Below are 19,548 nucleotides of genomic sequence, written 5' to 3' on the forward strand. Positions count from 1 at the left end.
CAGTGACCTCTACAATATATAGATAGCAATGAACTAGAGTGGAACAGGCTCTTACACTCTGCTAACAGATAAAGATCAGATTTAAAATCCACATTTATGGAGCAGAACTCCTTTTGAATTATTCAAATAAAAGAATGGTCCCAAAACATCATAAAAGAGACTGTTAAATTTATTTTTTAGGAAAACATACTGTACATTTGTAGCAATGTAAAGCTAATGTTTATTTAAACAAAATTATTTTAACTTGTTTAGACCAAGTAGTATTAAATTAAAATGTTTATTTTAATTTAATTGATTACATTTGGGCCATTTAATTGATTATCAGCCATTATTTAAAATTCTATCTTACTGGTATTGGTCAGAATTTTAGTAATGGTGCATCCCTATTTTTTAGGACACAAACTGAAAGGTTAGGCTGTTCATAATAAATGATAATAACATTTGCATCAAAGGCTTTTTATTATGCACCAGTTAAGTTAACTACTGTACCTGATAAATCTTTAGAGTTTATAAATATTACTGAATAAGCAATTATATAATGAAGTTCAAAATAAAATGTCAGCTGGTTGACACACTTCCACAGTCGCATGGTATCACCTATTGTATTCCCCAGCACTAATTGCTGTCGTTTTCATCAAGGTAGCATTAAACCGCAGTTGAAGCAAACATGAGCTCTGAATAATAACTATCCATCCGTTTCCTCAGACTTGTTTGGATTAGGATCAGTTATAGCAGAGCAGCAAAATGGACAGTTTGAATCTGGCAGATTGACACTGATTTGATTTGGACATCTGTCAGATGAAGCCAATGGGCTGTAAGAAACCGAACGGAACCATATGAGAGAGTCTCAAAACTCGAGTTGCTAACAACACAACTACTAAATTGATTAACATTCAGTGGAAATCAGGATTGGAATCTCGCCATATGGTTTTTGGGTAGCCGAGTCTGTAGAAATTGACTGTAGATATTGAACAAACAGCTTCATCTGTGTGATAGCTTACACCTGGATGCACTGTCGACAGGCGGTGTGCCTCACCGAGCAGCAGGCCAGTCGGCAGATGTGTTCTCACGTTATATTACGCTGATGTCATTTCCCATGGGTAATGTCTCTGCTGCAGTTACATCGGCACTCGGCAGAAAGCACGAAGGAAAAATCCCCACTTTCCCACTTTTTTTTTTTTTGGTGGGGTGGTGTCACTTTCTATTCTTGTGAGCTGTGTGACAGCGCGGTGGAGTAAGGAACTCCCAGCTGTAGGAAACCAGAGCAGATCTGGCTGGAGGTGCAGTTAGCTCATTCTCACACTCATAGTCTGCTGGCGGTCTCCACCTCCCTCTTTTTTCTCCAGCGTTGTCTCACGTCTATTTTTTCTGACAGATTTTTGACTGCATGTGCAGTGAAGTGTAATGAGTTGAGCACTTGGGGGGATCTGCTCATAATCAAAACAGCCTTATTTATTAATGATAGTCCATACAATAAGACATTCAGCCAGCTGCTGTGAAGAAACCGCAATGTCTAAGAATTAGGGATTATGAAGGGTTGGAGGAAACTGTTTGAAGAGTTGAATTGATATAATGGGTAGGTGAATAGAAGGATAGTTTGATGCACAGGTAAATGTATGGGCAAAGAGATGGGTATTTGAATGAATAGATGGATGGATGATTATATTCTCTAGCAAAAATCTGAATCTGAAACTTCACTGAAGACACTTGAAAGTGAATATCTTTTGAATTTCTCATATCTTCCACTTTAATAACCACCACTCTTTTAAAATACATGAAGTGCACCGCTCTATGCTTTATTCCTATCCCTTCAATCCTGAAATGAGCACACATGCATCACACCAGAAACATGGCACAAGGAACAAGCAGAAGCCGATGAGAAGCCTTGAGGCTGCTCGTCATGAAAGTGCAGAGAGTTTGTGGTTGTTTCTTAATGGAAGTTGCCAGCTGAGAGAGCACACTGAGAGAGATGTTAACCTTCCGAGATAGCATGCACATTAAAGATGCATTACGGAGTGCTTTGAAGTCAAATTAGGTCTTATTCGAGTCATGATAGAGGGTGTGTAGAATCGACCGGATGTGGCGCCCTCTTCTGTCTCCATATTATTTTATGGGGGTTTCAGGTCATTATAACCCGCATGAATGTCACTAGATGCCCAGTTGTCTTTGCTAAATGCATTTCTTAGTCTGTGTGTCAGGCTGAAGGAAGATTAATGGCCCTGGTGGAGTGTGGGTGTTGTTTAGGGGTGCAGCACCACAGCTGGTGTGTGAACCTAGAGCCCTGTGCTGGAGGCCCGACTGACCCTGTGTTCTCTGCTATGTACATCAGGGGCTGGATTCCATGGGCCCCCTATAAAGTCAACGAATAGGCTGTGTCCAAAGAGATAAACGGCCCCTGATGTGGAATGGAGTATAACTTTGTAAAAATGTATATGTGTGTGTGTGTGCGCATGACGGGTATCCAGCGAGGGGTGGGTTAAGAAACAGAGCGTATAAATAATTGATAATATGTACTGGCTTCTTTGTGAAGATGAACATCCATTGTGGATATGCCAGTCAGTATTGAAGGTGGGGGGCTTTAAAAAGAAGCATTAGCTCTCTGTGCTGTTGACCTCATTATGTGGTTTAGAGCATAAAATAAACATTCATAGGCGAGAAACCTAGTGAAATAATGCTATGGATTAAAAACACATTTCCCACTGATCTTTTGCCAGTATATTAATTTTCACTTCTGCTGAATATTAATATTTGCTTTTATTTTTCACAGTGTGACAGATGAATAAAAGCATGGCATGGTGTCACAAGAAGATGAATATTTTTCTTTTTTGTGTGTTTTTTTGCCTGTTGCTTCTAATTGCATTGATTTATTTATTTGGAACCATTGTTCATTCCAGTCCTGCATTTTCTTTTACTGTTGCTCTTTTATATATAGATAGAGATGATTATATATGTGTATGTATATATATATATATATATATATATATATATATATACACACACACACACACACAGTATATATGCATATATAATTTTGAACGCATCTAAGTCCTTTCCTTCAAGTTGTCCTTATAGTTTAAATGGTTTGTTTTCCTTAATATCTCACCAAATCCAAGACTAAATATGTCAGATTCCGTTTTACTCACATTTTTTTCCTTTCCCATTTAAACCACAAAGTTTGCAATTACAATTTTGCACAATTGCTGGCAGCGCTCTCCTTTAAATCACTATGAACTCAAAAGGCTTGACATGTTTTTGGTCCAATTGCCCTTTTTGTGTTTTCGCTGTCGTTCCAGCCCCCCCCCCCTTTAAAACACTTCCAAGTATTCCCAAAAGCTTTTATTCTTGGTTTCCCCCTCCCTCCCTCACTGCCTCCCCCTTCTCACCCCTCCCAACCCTTTGTTAGAGACAGCCCCTCATCCACTCCCCTCTCACTGTCTTCTCCTTCATTCGAGGCAGAGAGAGGGAGTCATGAGCGTCCGTGTCGTAAGGATGCAGAAAACACGCTCTTTGCATTGTTAAATGTAACGGAGAGGTGGACTAAGTGTCATCAGCCAGTTTTTTTTTTATTTTTTCCTGCTTTTTTCCTCTAAGGCTCCACTCGTTTGTGCATGCCGCTCCCTGGCTCTTTGGCTGAGAAGCACTGGCTGAACGCAGACTTGCGCTGACTGAGTACCTGCTGCCTGGGGGATTTTCTGACATGAATAGCGGTGATCAGAGTATATGTTTTGTCTGGCAGTGAACACTTCCTCTGAGGCTCAGCTGGAGCGAGTTTAAGCCCAGGACACAAGGAGGTACACCAGAAGAGGAATGGATGCTTGAGAGAGCTAAACGGAGAGAGAAATTGCTTCTGAATCCAATGACAAGAAATGAGAACGGAAGAGCCACTTTTTCCAGAGTGACAAACAACTTGGCTGAGTCCACAACAGGAGCTTGTCTCGTCTCAGGAGTTATCCACTAAAACGGACTGAGGACTAACAGCACTGTCCGAAGCAGTTGTTTGGTTTGCTTTGCGCGCATTGCTGTAGTAATCTCAGCTGTTCCTCGTATCTTGTTTCTGGCTCTGCACTGACCGGAGCATCTGGGGGAAGAGTGCTCACCAGACACCACCACTTTTGACTGTACGCTTTATTCAGGGTGCTCTCCGAAAAAGAGGGGAGGTCACCAAAGAGGACCAGTGTTGAAGGATAGAGAAGGGGTTGAGGAAAAAGACCCTGCTGCTCACTGAGGCATATGGTTGAGCTTGCCAAAGACAGCTGCTGACTCTCTGTGGGCTAATTATTCATTCATTTAGGAGATTCAGCCTGGGGCAGGGGGAGGAAAGTTAAGACTTTTATGACCAAAGACGAGCCTAGTGTTGCAGTTCTCCGGACGATTTGGGAAGGGGTCAATCTCCAAAAGTTTGTGCGTTCGTTTGTGTGAGAGAGGCTAATGACTCCAATTCCAGCTTGTGGTCAACTGAGCGTTTCCCTGGACAGACGGCTAGCATGATGCCTAGCCACACCCGCAGTGCTTCCTGACACATGCCACAATCAGAGAAGCTTGGCATCTTCGTGCCGCTGTCGGGCACAGACAGGTGGCAGCACGTCCTGAAAGAAGAGAATTCATTGTGCCATAAAAAATTACAAGCACCCCTTAAGACAAATCAAGAGCCAATTCATTACTAATTCACCAAGCCGTGGAGTTCTGCGCTTGCAGATTTAAAGTACAAAGTGCAGCAGGGATTGTTCGCACTCTCTCGTCGTGTTGCCAATCTAGACCAGGGGTCCAGTGGAGTTTTTTGTCAGATACTCTCAAGAGAACTCACATTCTAACCTTTCATGACAAGCCACCCCTGTGCTTGGGAGAGAAATGGAGGGATTGCCGGACGGTTGGGGACTGTAGGACCTGCACCCTTCCAGAGCAGCTGTAATTTGGGAACAAAATGTGTTGCTTGGAGACTGGCGAAAGTATTTGTCTACGTTTTTCAGGAAGGAACTGCGATAAGAAGTGCCATTGGAGTTTAAGCTGAAGCCATTTTCAGAGTTCTTTTTGTCTATCTTTCTTCTCTGAGTCTGTTCAGAACGCTTGCCGAATTGGCGTACTTTAGGGACGGCGCGGAGTGGAGTATGACCAGTTGTCAGTACCCCACGCCGCCCCCGGAGCGGGACCGCATGTACCAGCACAAAGTGTCGCTGGTCGTGCGGTACTTCATGATTCCTTGCAACATCTGTCTCATACTGCTGGCCACTTCCACGCTCGGCTTCGCTGTACTCCTCTTCCTCAATAACTGTAGGTCACAGTTAGTGAAACATGACTTGCAGCGTATGTATATATATATATGTGTGTTTGTGTGTTCGTGTTTGTGCATGACCCTGTAGAGTTTTTGTGGCTTGATAAGTTACAGAATAGTGGTCCTTTCCCTTGTGTGCAGTGTAGAGATTTCTTACAGTGATGCTCAGGGAGGCAGAGGAGAGACACTTTGACGGATGGATGGTTCAATAAGGATCGATGGCAATCAAAAACTAATCCCTAATGCGTTGGCTTCGATCCCCTGCCTGACAGTGAAATGATTAAGGATGACACAGATAAACTGTCCTCATCCTACAAAGTGCTTGAATGCTTGTGTCTAAAAACACTGCTTGGTGGCGCTCTGTCATCCCTGAAGCAGTGGTATTTAGACTGCACAGCGGGATAAAGGGGGCAGATTAAATGCCTTTGGATGTGAAAGCTTGGCATTAGCTTCAGTGCTTACTGTATCTGCTTGAGTGAATCTGCAAACGCTTTGGTGTCTTAGGGTGCCCCGCCAGCCAGTGTGTGTTGCCAGATCGTTTTGGCACTGTGCTACAAAGAAAAGATTGGAGACGAAACGTGTGCTCCAGAGCATGTCACAATGTGCTTTGATGAAATGGAGCAGCAGGTAATGCTGCTCTTTTCCCGTTTTAGATGTATTACTTATCGCTGTCCTGTTTTATCTGCCTTTTTGCACCATTGGATCCCAGGTGTTCTTATTCTGTGAATTATCAGTTACATAGAAACACGTTATAGTATGATTTCGGTGCTTTTGTAAGATTTTGTTAGTACGCTCTGCTAGAGAAATAAGTTTAATCGTTGAGAAAATGGTCTTGCTATGCATCAGTGCTGATGTCTCATTAAATTCTTAATGATATTGAAATGTAGATGACTTTTTAACAGGAAGCTTGTACAGCGGTTATCACACACACAGAGACACACACACACACACACTCACACATAAACACATACACTTGAGTTCAGTGGCTGTTCTCCAGCATTAAGCTTGTAAGATGCCATGTGAAATTACACTGCAGACACTGGTGTATTGTTAATGGAAATATTTGACAAATTGGGTCACAAAGTACCAAACAAAATTTAAATGAGCCCTTTGGTAGGGCCTCAGGCCATCTGAGTAGATATTAAATCACTGTTAAATAGTTGCAAAGACGCATATATGAAACTTTGTTCTGTATAAAGACAATAATTGACACCTTTTTAGGTAGTAATATGTTTAGTATTTTTGAATGAAAGGAGAAAATAAAAAAGAGAGCATTCAGCCCCTTCCACCCTGTGTAAACCATTAACTACCTCATTTCTCATATTCTTACCTGTGCACTCACTTAAAGAGATCCACGGTGCCTCTACATTAGATCTATATTAAAAGACCGAAAAGGGCCCTTCATGAAATTCTAAAAATGTGCCCTCTCCATCCCACAATAAAGGAGTCTGAGTGTGAGGTTCATTTATAAGCCGACCATGTCGCAAAATCGATTTAATCCAGACAGATTCCATTAGATTTAAACATAAACTCAGTTAGAGCACTCCATCCCTGCTCCTCAAAGAAGAGTAAAAAACAGGACGGAGTGAAAGAAGTACCATTAACATGGAGAGGTGCATCGTAGCGTTTGAAAGCTTGTTGGAGTAGGATACAGACCAAAGGTTAGTCATTTCCATTTTCATTTAGCAAGCACAGAGAAGAGAGGCCACACAGGACTAGAGCTGCTCAGCTCCACAACCAAATCCATCAGCCTATACATACACATCAGTAAACTAGATAATAAAACAGAAAGGAAAAGAGAACAGACACTGAATGAAAACACATGGCTCGCATACTGCCTGACAGTTCAAGTGGAGGTCTGTTTGGGGCCACATATTGCAGTGTGCCTTTTACATGGGGATTTAAAAAGAATGTATTAATTGCATGTTTGAAATGAAAGTATTGATTTTAAAGTTATATTAAATATTAATATGTAAGACATGAATTCATTTGATTTTATAATATTCTAATTTATGTTTAGTTATTTTGCAATCATTAACTCGCTTCTTTATCAAGTATGCTTAATTACCTTAGTACTTCTGCAGCTTTGTTCTTGGTTCATTTTCAGTTTGAATTTTGGGTGAATAGAAAAAATAGACTCTCTGTTGATCTAATGCTACAGTACCTTTAGTCTACTCAGATTTGCTTTGAATTGTGATTAATCTCCCTTTTTACTAATAATTGTGAATTCTTGGTGTGAGAATATTGGTATTGTATATAAAAAAAATGCAATACATTTCTCCTTCCTGTTTTTAGCTATATTTAAAGGGGCTATATGATGCAATTTAAACATTTTCTTTCTCTTTGGAGTGTTACAAGCTCTTGGTGCATGAAAAAGATCTGTAAAGTTGTAAATACTAAAGTCTCAAATCCAAAGAGATATTCTTTATCAAAGTTAAGACTCTGACACGCCCCCCCTAAAACGAATGATTCAAACATGCCCCCACATGTCTATGTCACTATGTGGAAATATTTGCGTAATGCTCCCCAAATGTTCACACAAAGAAAGAAGCCGTGGTTTCAGTAACTGCAGTTAGTGTTGAAGCTGCAATGTCAGGATGATGCTGTGTGTATCTAAGCGAAAGCAAAAGCCTTAATTGGCCTTCTGAAAGTAGATGCATTTAGGAATCTTTAAGATTTCTTACAAGTTACAACAGAAAAGCAACACATTTTTATGGATGACCGTTTCGTGAACCTAGGAAAGAAGGTAATTCTGACTTTGCTACGACAATCTGTAGCTTCTGAATTGAACAATCAGCTTCTGTATTGTATTTTGTTATTAGTTGAAGTATTTGTTATTTACTGTTCAAATGCAGAGTTTTCTGCATCGTGTGTCTGTGTGTGCACGCGAGATGAAGCTCGCGATTATGGAAAGGGGAATTACATTTACGATGAGTGCTTGCGGTGTCAGGCTATCACAATGCACTGGGTCAGTTGGCCAATAAGAGCAGACTGCGCTTATCAGAAGGAGGGACTTTGTTGAAAACAACACGTTTGAGAGAGGCGGGGCACAGAGGACCTACAATAATGTACATTATTTGAAAATTACTGTTTTTTTGAACTTTAAAGCATGTCAACATATTCTGTTATACCAAATACATACAAATATGCATTTTAAAAAAGCATCATATGATCCTTTAACCTTTACATTTTTGCAAATTTAAATTTAATGTAAATCATATAGTTTTCATCGATCTATTGCAATTTCACCTACTAGATATGCTACGATTTTACTTGTAGTTAATTACTTAATTTCCATTATTGTGAAAATATTGCCAATTCTTGGCATGCAAATGTCGGTATAGTATCATGAATTAAAATATTGCTTTATCAATATTTAACATTTACATTTTAAATACTAATTGGCCAAATGTTTGTATAACAACCATTCAACTGTAAAAATCATCCCTCGCAACAATTTCCTGCATAGCTGTGCTAGCACATACAACAGCTTTGAATAATTTAACATAAAGAATTGCAATGTTATTGCAGTGTGAACCAAGTATCAATATAATATTCTATCACCAGGTCCCTGCCAATTCCCTTAAAGGAAATCTTCACCAAAAAGAAAGATATTTTCAAAGTCAGCGGAGTCCAAACAGCATTGGTCTCCTTTGATTTTCATTGTATGAACTGAGACACTGAGTCATAAATATATAATTTTGTGATCCACAGAAGAAAGCACAGGTTTACAACAGCATAATAATGAGTAGAGATGACTCTTTAAGTAAAGCAAATGTGCTTGAGGTAAACCTAGTGTTGAATTTCTTAGCCACGTATCATTTACATGTGAAACAAACGTTCCCGTGAGACCCGCACAGACAGTTGTTTTGTCCTCTACTGCCACTGGACATATAAGAAAGAAAAGCTGTACTTGGGGGCGTCACAGGGTTATGCATTACAGTGTGTGAGCAGTATATATTTTATCTCTATGATACACATCTGTGTGTGTGTTATACACCCTCAGCTCTGGAAGCGATGTTTCCCGGAGGATGAAACGCTGTAACTGTCATGATTGACTCTCGGACCAGTTCAACAAACACTTCATTATTCAAGGAGAGAAGCACAGCAAGCCGTTTCCCCTCTCTCTCTCGCTTCCTCGTTCCCTCACACCTCTGTTTTTCCGGTCTCTCTCTCTCTCCCTCTCTCCAGCACCGGCTCTCCAATCTTCCTTGCGCTCAATTGTTGACAAGCAATTTGAAGTGAGCCTAAAATTAAACTCCATGCTGGCAGTTGGGGGTGCTGGTGAAGAGAGGAGCAGAGATTCCGTCCCTGTGTGTGGGAGAGAGAGTGTGTGTGTGTGTGTAAGTGCAACCGGCTGGCTGGGCAATTGATGTGATAGTTTTGTGGTGTTGGTTATTCCCGCCTGCAGAAGCAGGGTGTTGTAGCTGCACTTAAGCTAGATGGCTTCATGCGCCATGTTGTTGAAACGCCGGTTCTGTCAAGAGTAATAAGGTACGCGAGTTCAGCGTTTTCAAAATCACTTCGGTTTGGAGGAAAGTTAGACTGAGTGGGGTCGCTTCCAACTTCTGTGGCAGTTCTCGCTTTCAGTCGTTGCTGGTTTTAATGAGTTTCAGCCCAATACTTTTGGCTGGTTTTGTAGTCTGAATATTTTAACATTTATTAGTGTAACAGCTTAAACTGACAGTTCACCCGAAAACTTGAATTCTGTCATCATTTGCTCACCCTTGTGTCGTTCCAAACCTGAGTTTCTTCTACCGTGGAACACAAAAGAAAATATTTTGAAAAATGTCTCAATGTTTGTTTTATGCTTACTATGAAAGTCAGTGGGATTCAGTGTTGTTTTGACTCACATTGACTTTCATTGCGTTTAAAATCAGTTAAAACATTCTTCAAAGTATCTTCTTTTATAATAGTCTTTTGTGGGTGTTTGTCACTGTGTGTACGCTGTGTGTACAGAAGTCCTAAAGAGACATGCATTGTTGTTTTCTTCTCTTGTTTACTTGCGATCAGTAATTTCCTTGTGACCTCAATGTAAGTTGTTTTGGCGATGTTGATTTTCTGAAGCATTAACATGCAGATGTTCCATTCCCTTGAATTGGCTTAAAATTAAAATTAAAAACACATGTTCAGAGTCTCTACATTGTTCAAAACTATAAAGTTGTTGTTTACTTCACGAATGTGTTAGAGTTAGACAGTAGAGTGCTCTATCACTGACAGACATAAAAACCTTTCAGCTTCAATGAGTTGCTGAAATAAACTCAATTATTCTTATCCATGTTGCAGCAGTATGAACATAAAAATGGTCACGAAAAAGCATCAGAAAACATTTGTTACTTAAGAAAAAATCAGTAGGAAATAGCTGAGATTTTAATGAAATGATTTTTAAGATGATGAAAGAATGAAGTCATTGTTGGCAAGATCACAAGAGAATCAAGTCAATATCTCCAAAAACAAATGTTTCATTTGTGTGTTGTTTGTTGTTTTTTGTTGTGTTTTGGTGATTCATCTGTCCAACAAGACATTTCAGCGTCTGACCAAGAACATTTGGTTTAGTCTTTAGACAATTTTTGTGGCTTTTTTGATGTAGGCTACAGCCTGTGAATGCAATTTTATATTACTAGTTCAAAAGCTTGGGGTTAGTTAAAAAAATGAAGAAGAAGAAGAAGTTTTATTTATATGTCTTTTTTTTAAGTCGCTTATGTTTAAAAAGACTGAATTTATTTGATTAAATATACAGTAACATCATTATTATGAAATATTTTCAGAATTTCAGCATTACTCCAGTCTTCAGTGTCATTTGATCCTTCAGAAATCTTTCTAATATGCTGATATAATATGCTGAAACATTTCTTCTTATTATTAATGCTGAAAACAGTTGTATTGCTTAATATTTTTGTGGAAATATATAGGCCTATACAGATGTGTGTGTGTGTGTGTGCGACCCTGAACCATAAAACTAGGTCATTTTCTTAATTGTGATTTATTCATTATCTGAAAGCTGAATAAACAAGTGTTCCATTAATGTATGATAAGACAATATTTGGTCAAGAAACAACTATTTTAAAATCTGGAATCTGAGGATGCAAAAAAATCTAAATACTGAGAAAATCGCCTTTAAAGTTCAAAATCAAAAATTCCGTTTTGATATATGTACGGTAGAAAAATTACAAAATATCTTCATGAAACATGATCTTTACTTAATACTCTATAGATTTTTGGCATAAAAAAAAAAAAAACTATAATTTTGACTCAATGACTCAATACAATGTAATGGTGTTAGCTTTTCCTACAAATATACCCCTGCTACTTACTGTTTTTTGGTCCAGGGTCACAAATAAAACATTTTAAATATCTTAGTGTCACTTTTGATCACCTGAACACTTTTTGATATAATGTGCCTTTACTGAATAAAAAGTTTTAATTTCTTAAAAAAAAAAAAAAAATTATATAAATTTTACTGACCCCAAACTTTTATTGAAAAATTATGTCTTTAACATATATTTCAGTGCTGTAAGTGCATTACTGCAAACAAATTTGACAGCATTTCACACCACAGATGCTGTTGATAGAGCTCAAGTTGTATTTAACCTGCAATATTCCTTTAATCTCATATTCCATCTGATCTTTCTTAATCTATTCTTTTTGAGATTAACCTCTGTGAAAGAGTCATGTAGTCCGCTGTCCACCCACTCATTCGAAATGACTGCTGACCGCCTGGGACTGTCCAGATGTCTTCCTTTTAACTAATGTGCCTCTCTCTCTCTCTCTTCTTCCTCCACAGACAAACCTGTTCACTTCACACCGGCTCCTCCTCCTGATGGTAAGTCCCATAAGAATTCCCCTGACTGGAGTGTTTTCAACCTGCCCAGATAATGATCTCAGCTCAGACCCATTTGCTGTTTGAAGTGGGCGTCCTCGCCGTGTCGCTTCCCTCCGCCGGCTTGTGTGTAGCCTGTTAACATGGTCAGCGAGAAACAGGGAGAGGGACATCTGCTTTGATGTAGAAATCTCCTGACATCTTGATTTATCTAGACTGGTGGGATGTGGGGTGGCTGACTTCTCGGGCATGCGGCTGAAGTTTTCCCACATCCCCCTGGGACGCAGCTTCGTTTATTACTCAAGCTGATTAGCCGATTGCGTTTGCCAAGTTTAATGAATATAAATCTCAATATTAAATGAGGTATTGTTTCTCTAGTTGTCACCATGCACTGAGATGCATTAATTATACAACAACAATTTATTGGCAAATGGCATATCTCTGCACAGATTAATTGGGAGAAACAGCTGGTTTCCCCACTCTGTTAATGAATATTTATATGCAACAACATGAAATGGGCTTTGGAGGTTACTCCTGAGCTGCTGGCAGTGGAGATGCTTCTCTTTATGAGCTGGAGGGAGCTTCATTATGGACACCGTCATAAATACTCCAACAAAATAGCTGCATGTGTGGGTGTATTTGGTATTAATGCACCAAAATTACATGTGGTCTAATTAACTCCAGTGCACACGTGCATACATTTTGATAGTTTTCCGCATGGTTGTTAGCAACGAACCAGACCTGAATGACCAAAGGAGCAGCAAACAAATCGTAATAACGCTCTGAGAACAATGATGTTTTCATTTTTACACTTTTTAATGATTGGGTCATGGCTTTTTTCTATATTGATGAAAATGTTAAACACTTTTTTTTCCAGTAATTTTGTTGAGATTACAACTGCATGTGAAAAAACGTCTCTGTTGGGTCTAGGCTCGATTTGCACAATAATTGCCCAATCACCTGCTACGTAGGATGATCTGTCTGAGGGCTTGAGAAAAGGCTTGTGTTGAAAATCTGGGCTTTGAGATGAATTTTATTCCCCTGCAGCTACAAGACAATAGTTATTATCTCCTTGAAACACTGTCCATGCGGCACTGCTGGGTAATTATATCTGATTGATGTTTTTATTAACCTTACTCCTTACCAAGAGATCGGAAACTCGTGAAATTTTACTTAAAATGTACAGAATACATCTGACTCATAGAGAAATAGAGGCTTCTAACTGCTTTTTAATAGAAGTTTAATGACATTAGAGATTGCTTTGAAAACCTGCAGTTCTGAGAGAAATTGCGAGGCTCGGAGTGAAGTCGCAAAACTCTATTTCCCCTTTGATGCTTTCCGAAACTGTGGGCTATTGATCACACTGCACATTTTCAATACATGGATGTTTTTCTTCATCCCCGCCTGTTTGTTTCCGCTCTAGCCGAGCGTTTAAAAGCCACAGCCAGCTCTTAATTACATTTCCAATTGTTCTGCGAGTTCTCAGATGGACAGTACTTCATGTGCCAGACCTACAGAAGCCTGCAAAAAAGCTTTCCTCTGGGCTATCTCATCCCCTGCCCCGCGGCTGCTGTCTTCAGAGGCCATTAAGCGTCAAAGGAGATCGGTTGTCCAATTACACTTCCATCCCCGGTCCTTCATTGCCATATTAATTCGTTACAAGACTGAGATGTACTTATATAAAAGCCTGTGCATTAGGAAAATGAGCATGAGATGGAAAACATGTCCCCCGTTCCAAGGACGTAATGACATTCCCAGACCAAATGATTCACAGATATTTAATTAAACGGAATCACATCACAGACATCTAAGTATCCCGCTATTACAAGCACAATTGAAGTATTTCCCTTTCAGATGACAGACACCAATCCGTATTGAAGTTTCCCCCACTTTTGAAGTGTGTTTGTATGTGCATCTGCCCGTTCCAACTTAATAAAAGATGTTTAATCACTAGCTGAAACCTGACAAAGCAACAAAGCGACCTTTAATTAGCGTCGTTTTGTAGGCCGTTTGTCAAGCGGATGTCCTTCAGAGTTTAAGTCGCCCGTGTCTGCAAACCAAACGCTGCCAGATTCTCAAACTTGTGTAAGATTTGGCAGAGCTGTGTCCCGTTAATTATCTCTGCGTCGGTTTAGAAAGTTGGCTTGAGGAAAACATCTTGCTTTCGGTAAAACAAATGTTCGTTTGTTTGTATTCGGCCCACTTACGACGTTGTGCGCGCCAAGCGATAAACTTGAGGGGATTCTATACTTGGAATGCCCTTGGTTTGGCCGCCTGTTAATGTTATTTTTAGAATTAGTCAAAGAAACAATGATTGGATTGTGTTGGGTAGTTTATTACCATCAGGTCAGATGTTTTTGACCGGTTTGAGCATTACATATGAGAAGATGTAGCCTGTCGCAGTAGGTCACCTAGCATTCCTGCTTTAATTTGGGTCATGTTGGAAATCAGATACGGACAAACCACTCCTACACATCTCAACGTGTGGTAATGAATACACTCCATCTGAATGCAGCCTTCCGTTCGGCGTTTGTCACAGCGAGTTTTCCCCCTCCAGGCCGAGCTGTACCTGAAAAAAAAAAAAAAACCTAATGGCAGATTGAATCGAGTAGGTGGTGGGATGTAAGACTGAGATGTTTATGTATGCCCGAGCTGTGGGCTAACTTTCAGAGACCCTGCCAAACTTTCTTTAGCTTTGAAAAGCTCAACTAACATCTTCGGAAAGGGAAAACGATAATAAATAAAAGGCAGGACTTGAGTAATTTATTCAGCCATCGCTGTGTTCTTGACAGAAGGAAGCAGAATTAATTATTACCAGTCTCTTATCTTAATTAAATCTTTTCATGTCATGGATTTCACACAAAAGAGCCCTGAAAAATCATGTTCATCTCCTCTTTTTTTTTTTTTTTTGGTTTGCAGAGAACGGCGCGTATCAAGATATCAAATATATGTGGCATAAATTCATCTGGGGATTAACTGTTATACCTAACTCGAGCGTTCACCGAAGTTTTTCGAGTTTGACATTACGCCTGGAAGTTTTGTTGCCCTCTGTGCTGTCTGAACATAAATACAGCTGCAAGAAATTCTCGAGAACGGCTGTCTTTGTAGTTCCGTAGAATCAGCAGTTGCTTGCATAAGCAACAAACAGTAGAGCTTGTCATGGAGAGGAAATCGGGAAGGTGTGGGCAAAGCTTGTTTTGATATTAATCTGTCTAACATATTCTTGACACAACTCAGCAGCGTACAGCACAGAAATGGAAGCTATTGATTTCTGGTGGAGAGAGATGGCAAGTTTACGCATTGAGGGTAAGAAGTAGATGTAAAATGTGGCCGGTTTTTCCAGAGAATTGTGAGGAAAGCAATTCATATTGACATTCGCATCAGTGAGGTTTTGTCACGGCTCTGATTTTACCTGGGCTTCAGATTGAAAATATACACTCACAGTCTTTTGTGTTCAAGTCAAATTGGCATTTGGGTCAATGACAAGTAAAAGTGTCCACGATAAAGAAAAGAAAAACACTTTGAAAGTTCCAAGAGATATGCTCTTTGTATTTGTGTTGGTTTCATGTGATTTTAAAGAACATTTGTACCATTTTCAAGACAATTTTCATTGTATTGATACTAAAACTGTCATATGGTGGAACCTTCAAGTAAATGTAGTAACATTTTCCAGCTTACGTGAGTGTATGTTTTGCAGCTTGAGGTAATAAAAATGGTTAAACATCTCATATTTTAAAAGAACTTGACTCTCAGTCAAGAGAGTCTGCAGGGCTTTCTGATTTAGTTTTTTCTGCTTGTTGGTTGGACAAAAATACTTTAGAAAAGCTATTTATAAATCATACATTGTTTTTTATATAGCCCTATCATTTATTATATAAATTCTTTTTTTTAAGTATTATGCATTATGTTATTTATTTATTTATTTATTTATAGGAATTGAATTGTCAGGATAGTTGGATCCACCTGAAATGTATCTTATTTTATTTAGTTTTTATGAATTTTATATTATTTACATATAGAAATACCATTCTCAGAACATTTGCATCACCCTGATATTTTTAACTCCCTTGAATAGTAACATGAACCAAATCAGCAGAATGCAGAGTGCTAAAGCACTTTTTGTGTGAGGAAGACATCTACTGATGTAGTTTAGGATTTAATTATAATAATTACAATGCATAGCTGTAATGCATCTGGGATGAATATGAAACAGTACTATTTCTGAAGCATTCACAGATGTATTAGTGAGGCAGGAATACCTTGAGATGTTGTGTTGTATGATTAATGTGATCATTTAGCACATAGATCCAGGATTCAGATGTTGTTGACAGGCTTACAAGGAAATGCAAAACGACTTGATGGGACCATAATGCGGGGGCAATCCCTATCGGTTTTTTAATTGTTAATCGCACCCGTTAAAATTAGAACGCTCTCTAGTCTCATTATGAAACCAATTATGTCGCATACACTTCAGTTTTTATTACATAGACTTTGACATGTCTTTCTATTAGTATAATTGTTCAAGACTTGAGTTATGTAACAGATCCTGCAAACCATTTACATTTACATTACATTTAGTCATTTTGCAGACGCTTTTGTCAAAGGCGACTTACAGTTGGGGAATACATGAAGCGGAAGGGGAATACAAAATTCCTCTTAAAGAGGCAAACAGAAGTAATACCAAGTTTCAGGCATTTGTTCAAATAAGTACAAGCTTGAAAGGGAAGGAATAAATAAAGAGAAAGACAACAGGTTTTTTTTTTTTTTTACATTTATTTAGGATGTCAAGTTTTCATGTATCATTGTTTTATGGATGTAATACTATTATAGTGTATGAGCAAACAGTAATGCATAATTTTCAGCTTAATATTTGGTATACATATAATTTATTGCACAAATTATCACAGTATTACAGTGTTTTGCTTTGTTTTTTATCGCATACAGCAATAGTATACTTCTAAATACCATCATACTTGTATATAGTAATTATTCAGTGCCATAGTACATATCTAGGTACCATCTGTTACCTTCAATATATGAAATAGCCACATTTATTTGTTTATTGGCCTTTAGTTGGGCTTTTTAATGGCAGCAAAAAGTGTTTCTCTGCATTAATGTTCATTTATAAATATAGTATTATCCCTACCATTTTTTTTTCAATGAACGTGCACTATTAATATCTAATTTAATATAAAGGAATATCTGTGAAAGCAATTTAAAAAGGCTGCAATACACAGACATGTTTGAATAGCCATGAATAAAAAAGAGCTTTTTATCCCTCAGAGTGAGCAGTTAACATCTACAAATACGGGCCCATTGTTGCTATGCTAACCAGCTTATTTCTGACCCTCAATAGTACATATTTGTATGGGTTATGTGCCCTGTAATAGTGCCTCACTTTTCGTCATGAAGAGACTCACTATGTGTCTTGCTAGTCAGATTTTGCACAGTATTATTTTTTGAATGTCATCATAAAAGCATATCCTCACAGCAGGAGGGCCACTGTCCTCTAAATTGTGTGTTCTCCGGCTTCTCTGTCCAGTCTAGTGTAACTGTAATGCGAAACTGTTTTGTAATTCTATTCAAATGTTCCAGTGGCAGCAGCAGCAGCACAGTTTGTGTTTGTGCCTGGACTGCTGCTGACATGATGGAGTAGGTCTGCATGAAGAGTGCAGGAAACCATAAATCTCTGTTTAAGCCCCCAAAACACGATATCTCCCCCTTTCACTCTCGTGCGCCTTCTAACAAAAACAGACAAGGTCTTTGCACCCATGGAAGCAGACCAGTCCCTTTTCCCTGTTATGCAAGACCTGATATCACTCTGGACAGTGGTTTGGGCCCCGTTGTGTTTATTTGTGCTTGTCCATTGCCTCCAGTCACATACTGTATACTCAAAAGGAGTCCAACTCATTCTCATCTAATTTGTATTGTTTCCCAGACTTCCCCTTAATGGCTTGTTTGACATGTGTGCTCCGCGCCACTGCACACAATTATGACAAGGTGCTTAGACGGCCCGGCGAGGCTGGAGGCCAACATTTCTATTGACACTCACTCTTTTACGGCAGTGGCCTGCTGAAAACCAAGAGCCAGCCATCGCCATGAGTGATCGTGATAGATGTGGCTATCTGTGCAGGTGTGAGTGTGTGTTCATCTGCATGTAAAGTTGTGAACTAGCATCGCTTTCCATCAAGAAGTGCATTGTTGGGTATACTGCATGCAGACACCGCTTTTGTATTACTGTATATAGTGCTGGAAGGATTTCAGTATCAATGTCAGAAGATGAAAGCGAGAAAATGAGAGATGTAGACTCGTTTTGATTCTCAGTTGGGCGAATTCAGCTGAGTAGAGTCCATTGGCTGAAATAACTTTTAATGGGTATTGTACAGTGGCTCATATAAATCTTTCAGAATCTCTTTATCGCTTCTGAAATGCTATTACCGCCATGTATGTTTTTTAAATTGTTATATGTAATCATGTATATAATCATTGCTTGATAGTTTATTATTCTCACATGGCTTTACATTAAAACAAGTACACCAATGCATTGTGGCTATGCATAAATGCACACACATAAAAAAAAACAACAACTTTAAATCTCAAGATAACATCAGAAATACAACATAGATCCAAAAAAAAAAAAAAAAAAACAATCAAGTCTGTTATAAAAAAAATACATTCATCATTTAAACCTAGAAACTGAGTTGCCTTCAATGTATAAGAAGGACTTTCTGTCTTTTTCACTATAAATAAAGTATTTATTTTAAAATCCCTCAAATGATAGTGAATTTGTATATTTCAAAATATATATTTACTAGTGCTGTCAATTAATTGCATCCCAAAAAAAATTTTTTTTTACATAATATATGTGTTTGTACTGTGTATATTTATTTATATGTAAAAACACTCTCATACAGTATATATTTAGAAAATGTACATTTATATTAACAAGTATATGTATGTATATAATAAACAAATATAACAATTTTCTTCAATATATACATGCATGTGTAATAAATATACACATTACACACACATATATTATGTAAACAACTTTTATTTTTGATGTGATTAACTGCGATTAATCATTACCAGCACTAATATTTTAATTAAAAAAATAAGTAAATAAATAAAATAATGTATAAAGTAGTTGCATTTTTTTTACATTTTGTTCTCTACATTTTAAACGCATACCAACATGAATCATAATTTCTGCATGAAAATCTTTTTTGCACAGTTTTTATTACCAAGTTGTTCTTCATATTGGAAAAGAGGTTCGAAGATAACTGTTGGGAGGATGTGTTTTACTCTTCTGTTTGCTTTTAATGATACATCTTGGAATCCTTAATTGAAAGAGCAAAAATAAAGGCTGTTTTGTATGCATCCATTTGCAACTCCGCCATGCAACTCTGGAGAAGCCTGCATCGAGATCATTTGCATAATGAAAGTGATTGTATGCGTC

General features: G+C 38.4%; 1 protein-coding gene across 10 annotated transcripts in view; it reads left to right on the forward strand.

Moving 5' to 3' along the window:
* The window catches only part of agrn (agrin), a 238,248-nt gene that overhangs the window by 87,832 nt on the left and 130,868 nt on the right, over positions 1–19,548 (forward strand). For 7 of the 10 annotated variants that reach the window (XM_026241822.1, XM_026241820.1, XM_026241830.1 and 4 more), the window contains exon 3: positions 12,054–12,092. In XM_026241822.1, the coding sequence (XP_026097607.1) occupies positions 12,054–12,092 (39 nt within the window). Of the gene's footprint in view, positions 1–3,447; positions 5,302–12,053; positions 12,093–19,548 lie in introns of those variants that run through there. The other 3 variants (XM_026241828.1, XM_026241829.1, XM_026241827.1) reach the window with 2 other exon arrangements.

This window comes from Carassius auratus, unplaced genomic scaffold (assembly GCF_003368295.1).
Source record: "Carassius auratus strain Wakin unplaced genomic scaffold, ASM336829v1 scaf_tig00000254, whole genome shotgun sequence".
Taxonomy (NCBI): domain Eukaryota; kingdom Metazoa; phylum Chordata; class Actinopteri; order Cypriniformes; family Cyprinidae; genus Carassius; species Carassius auratus.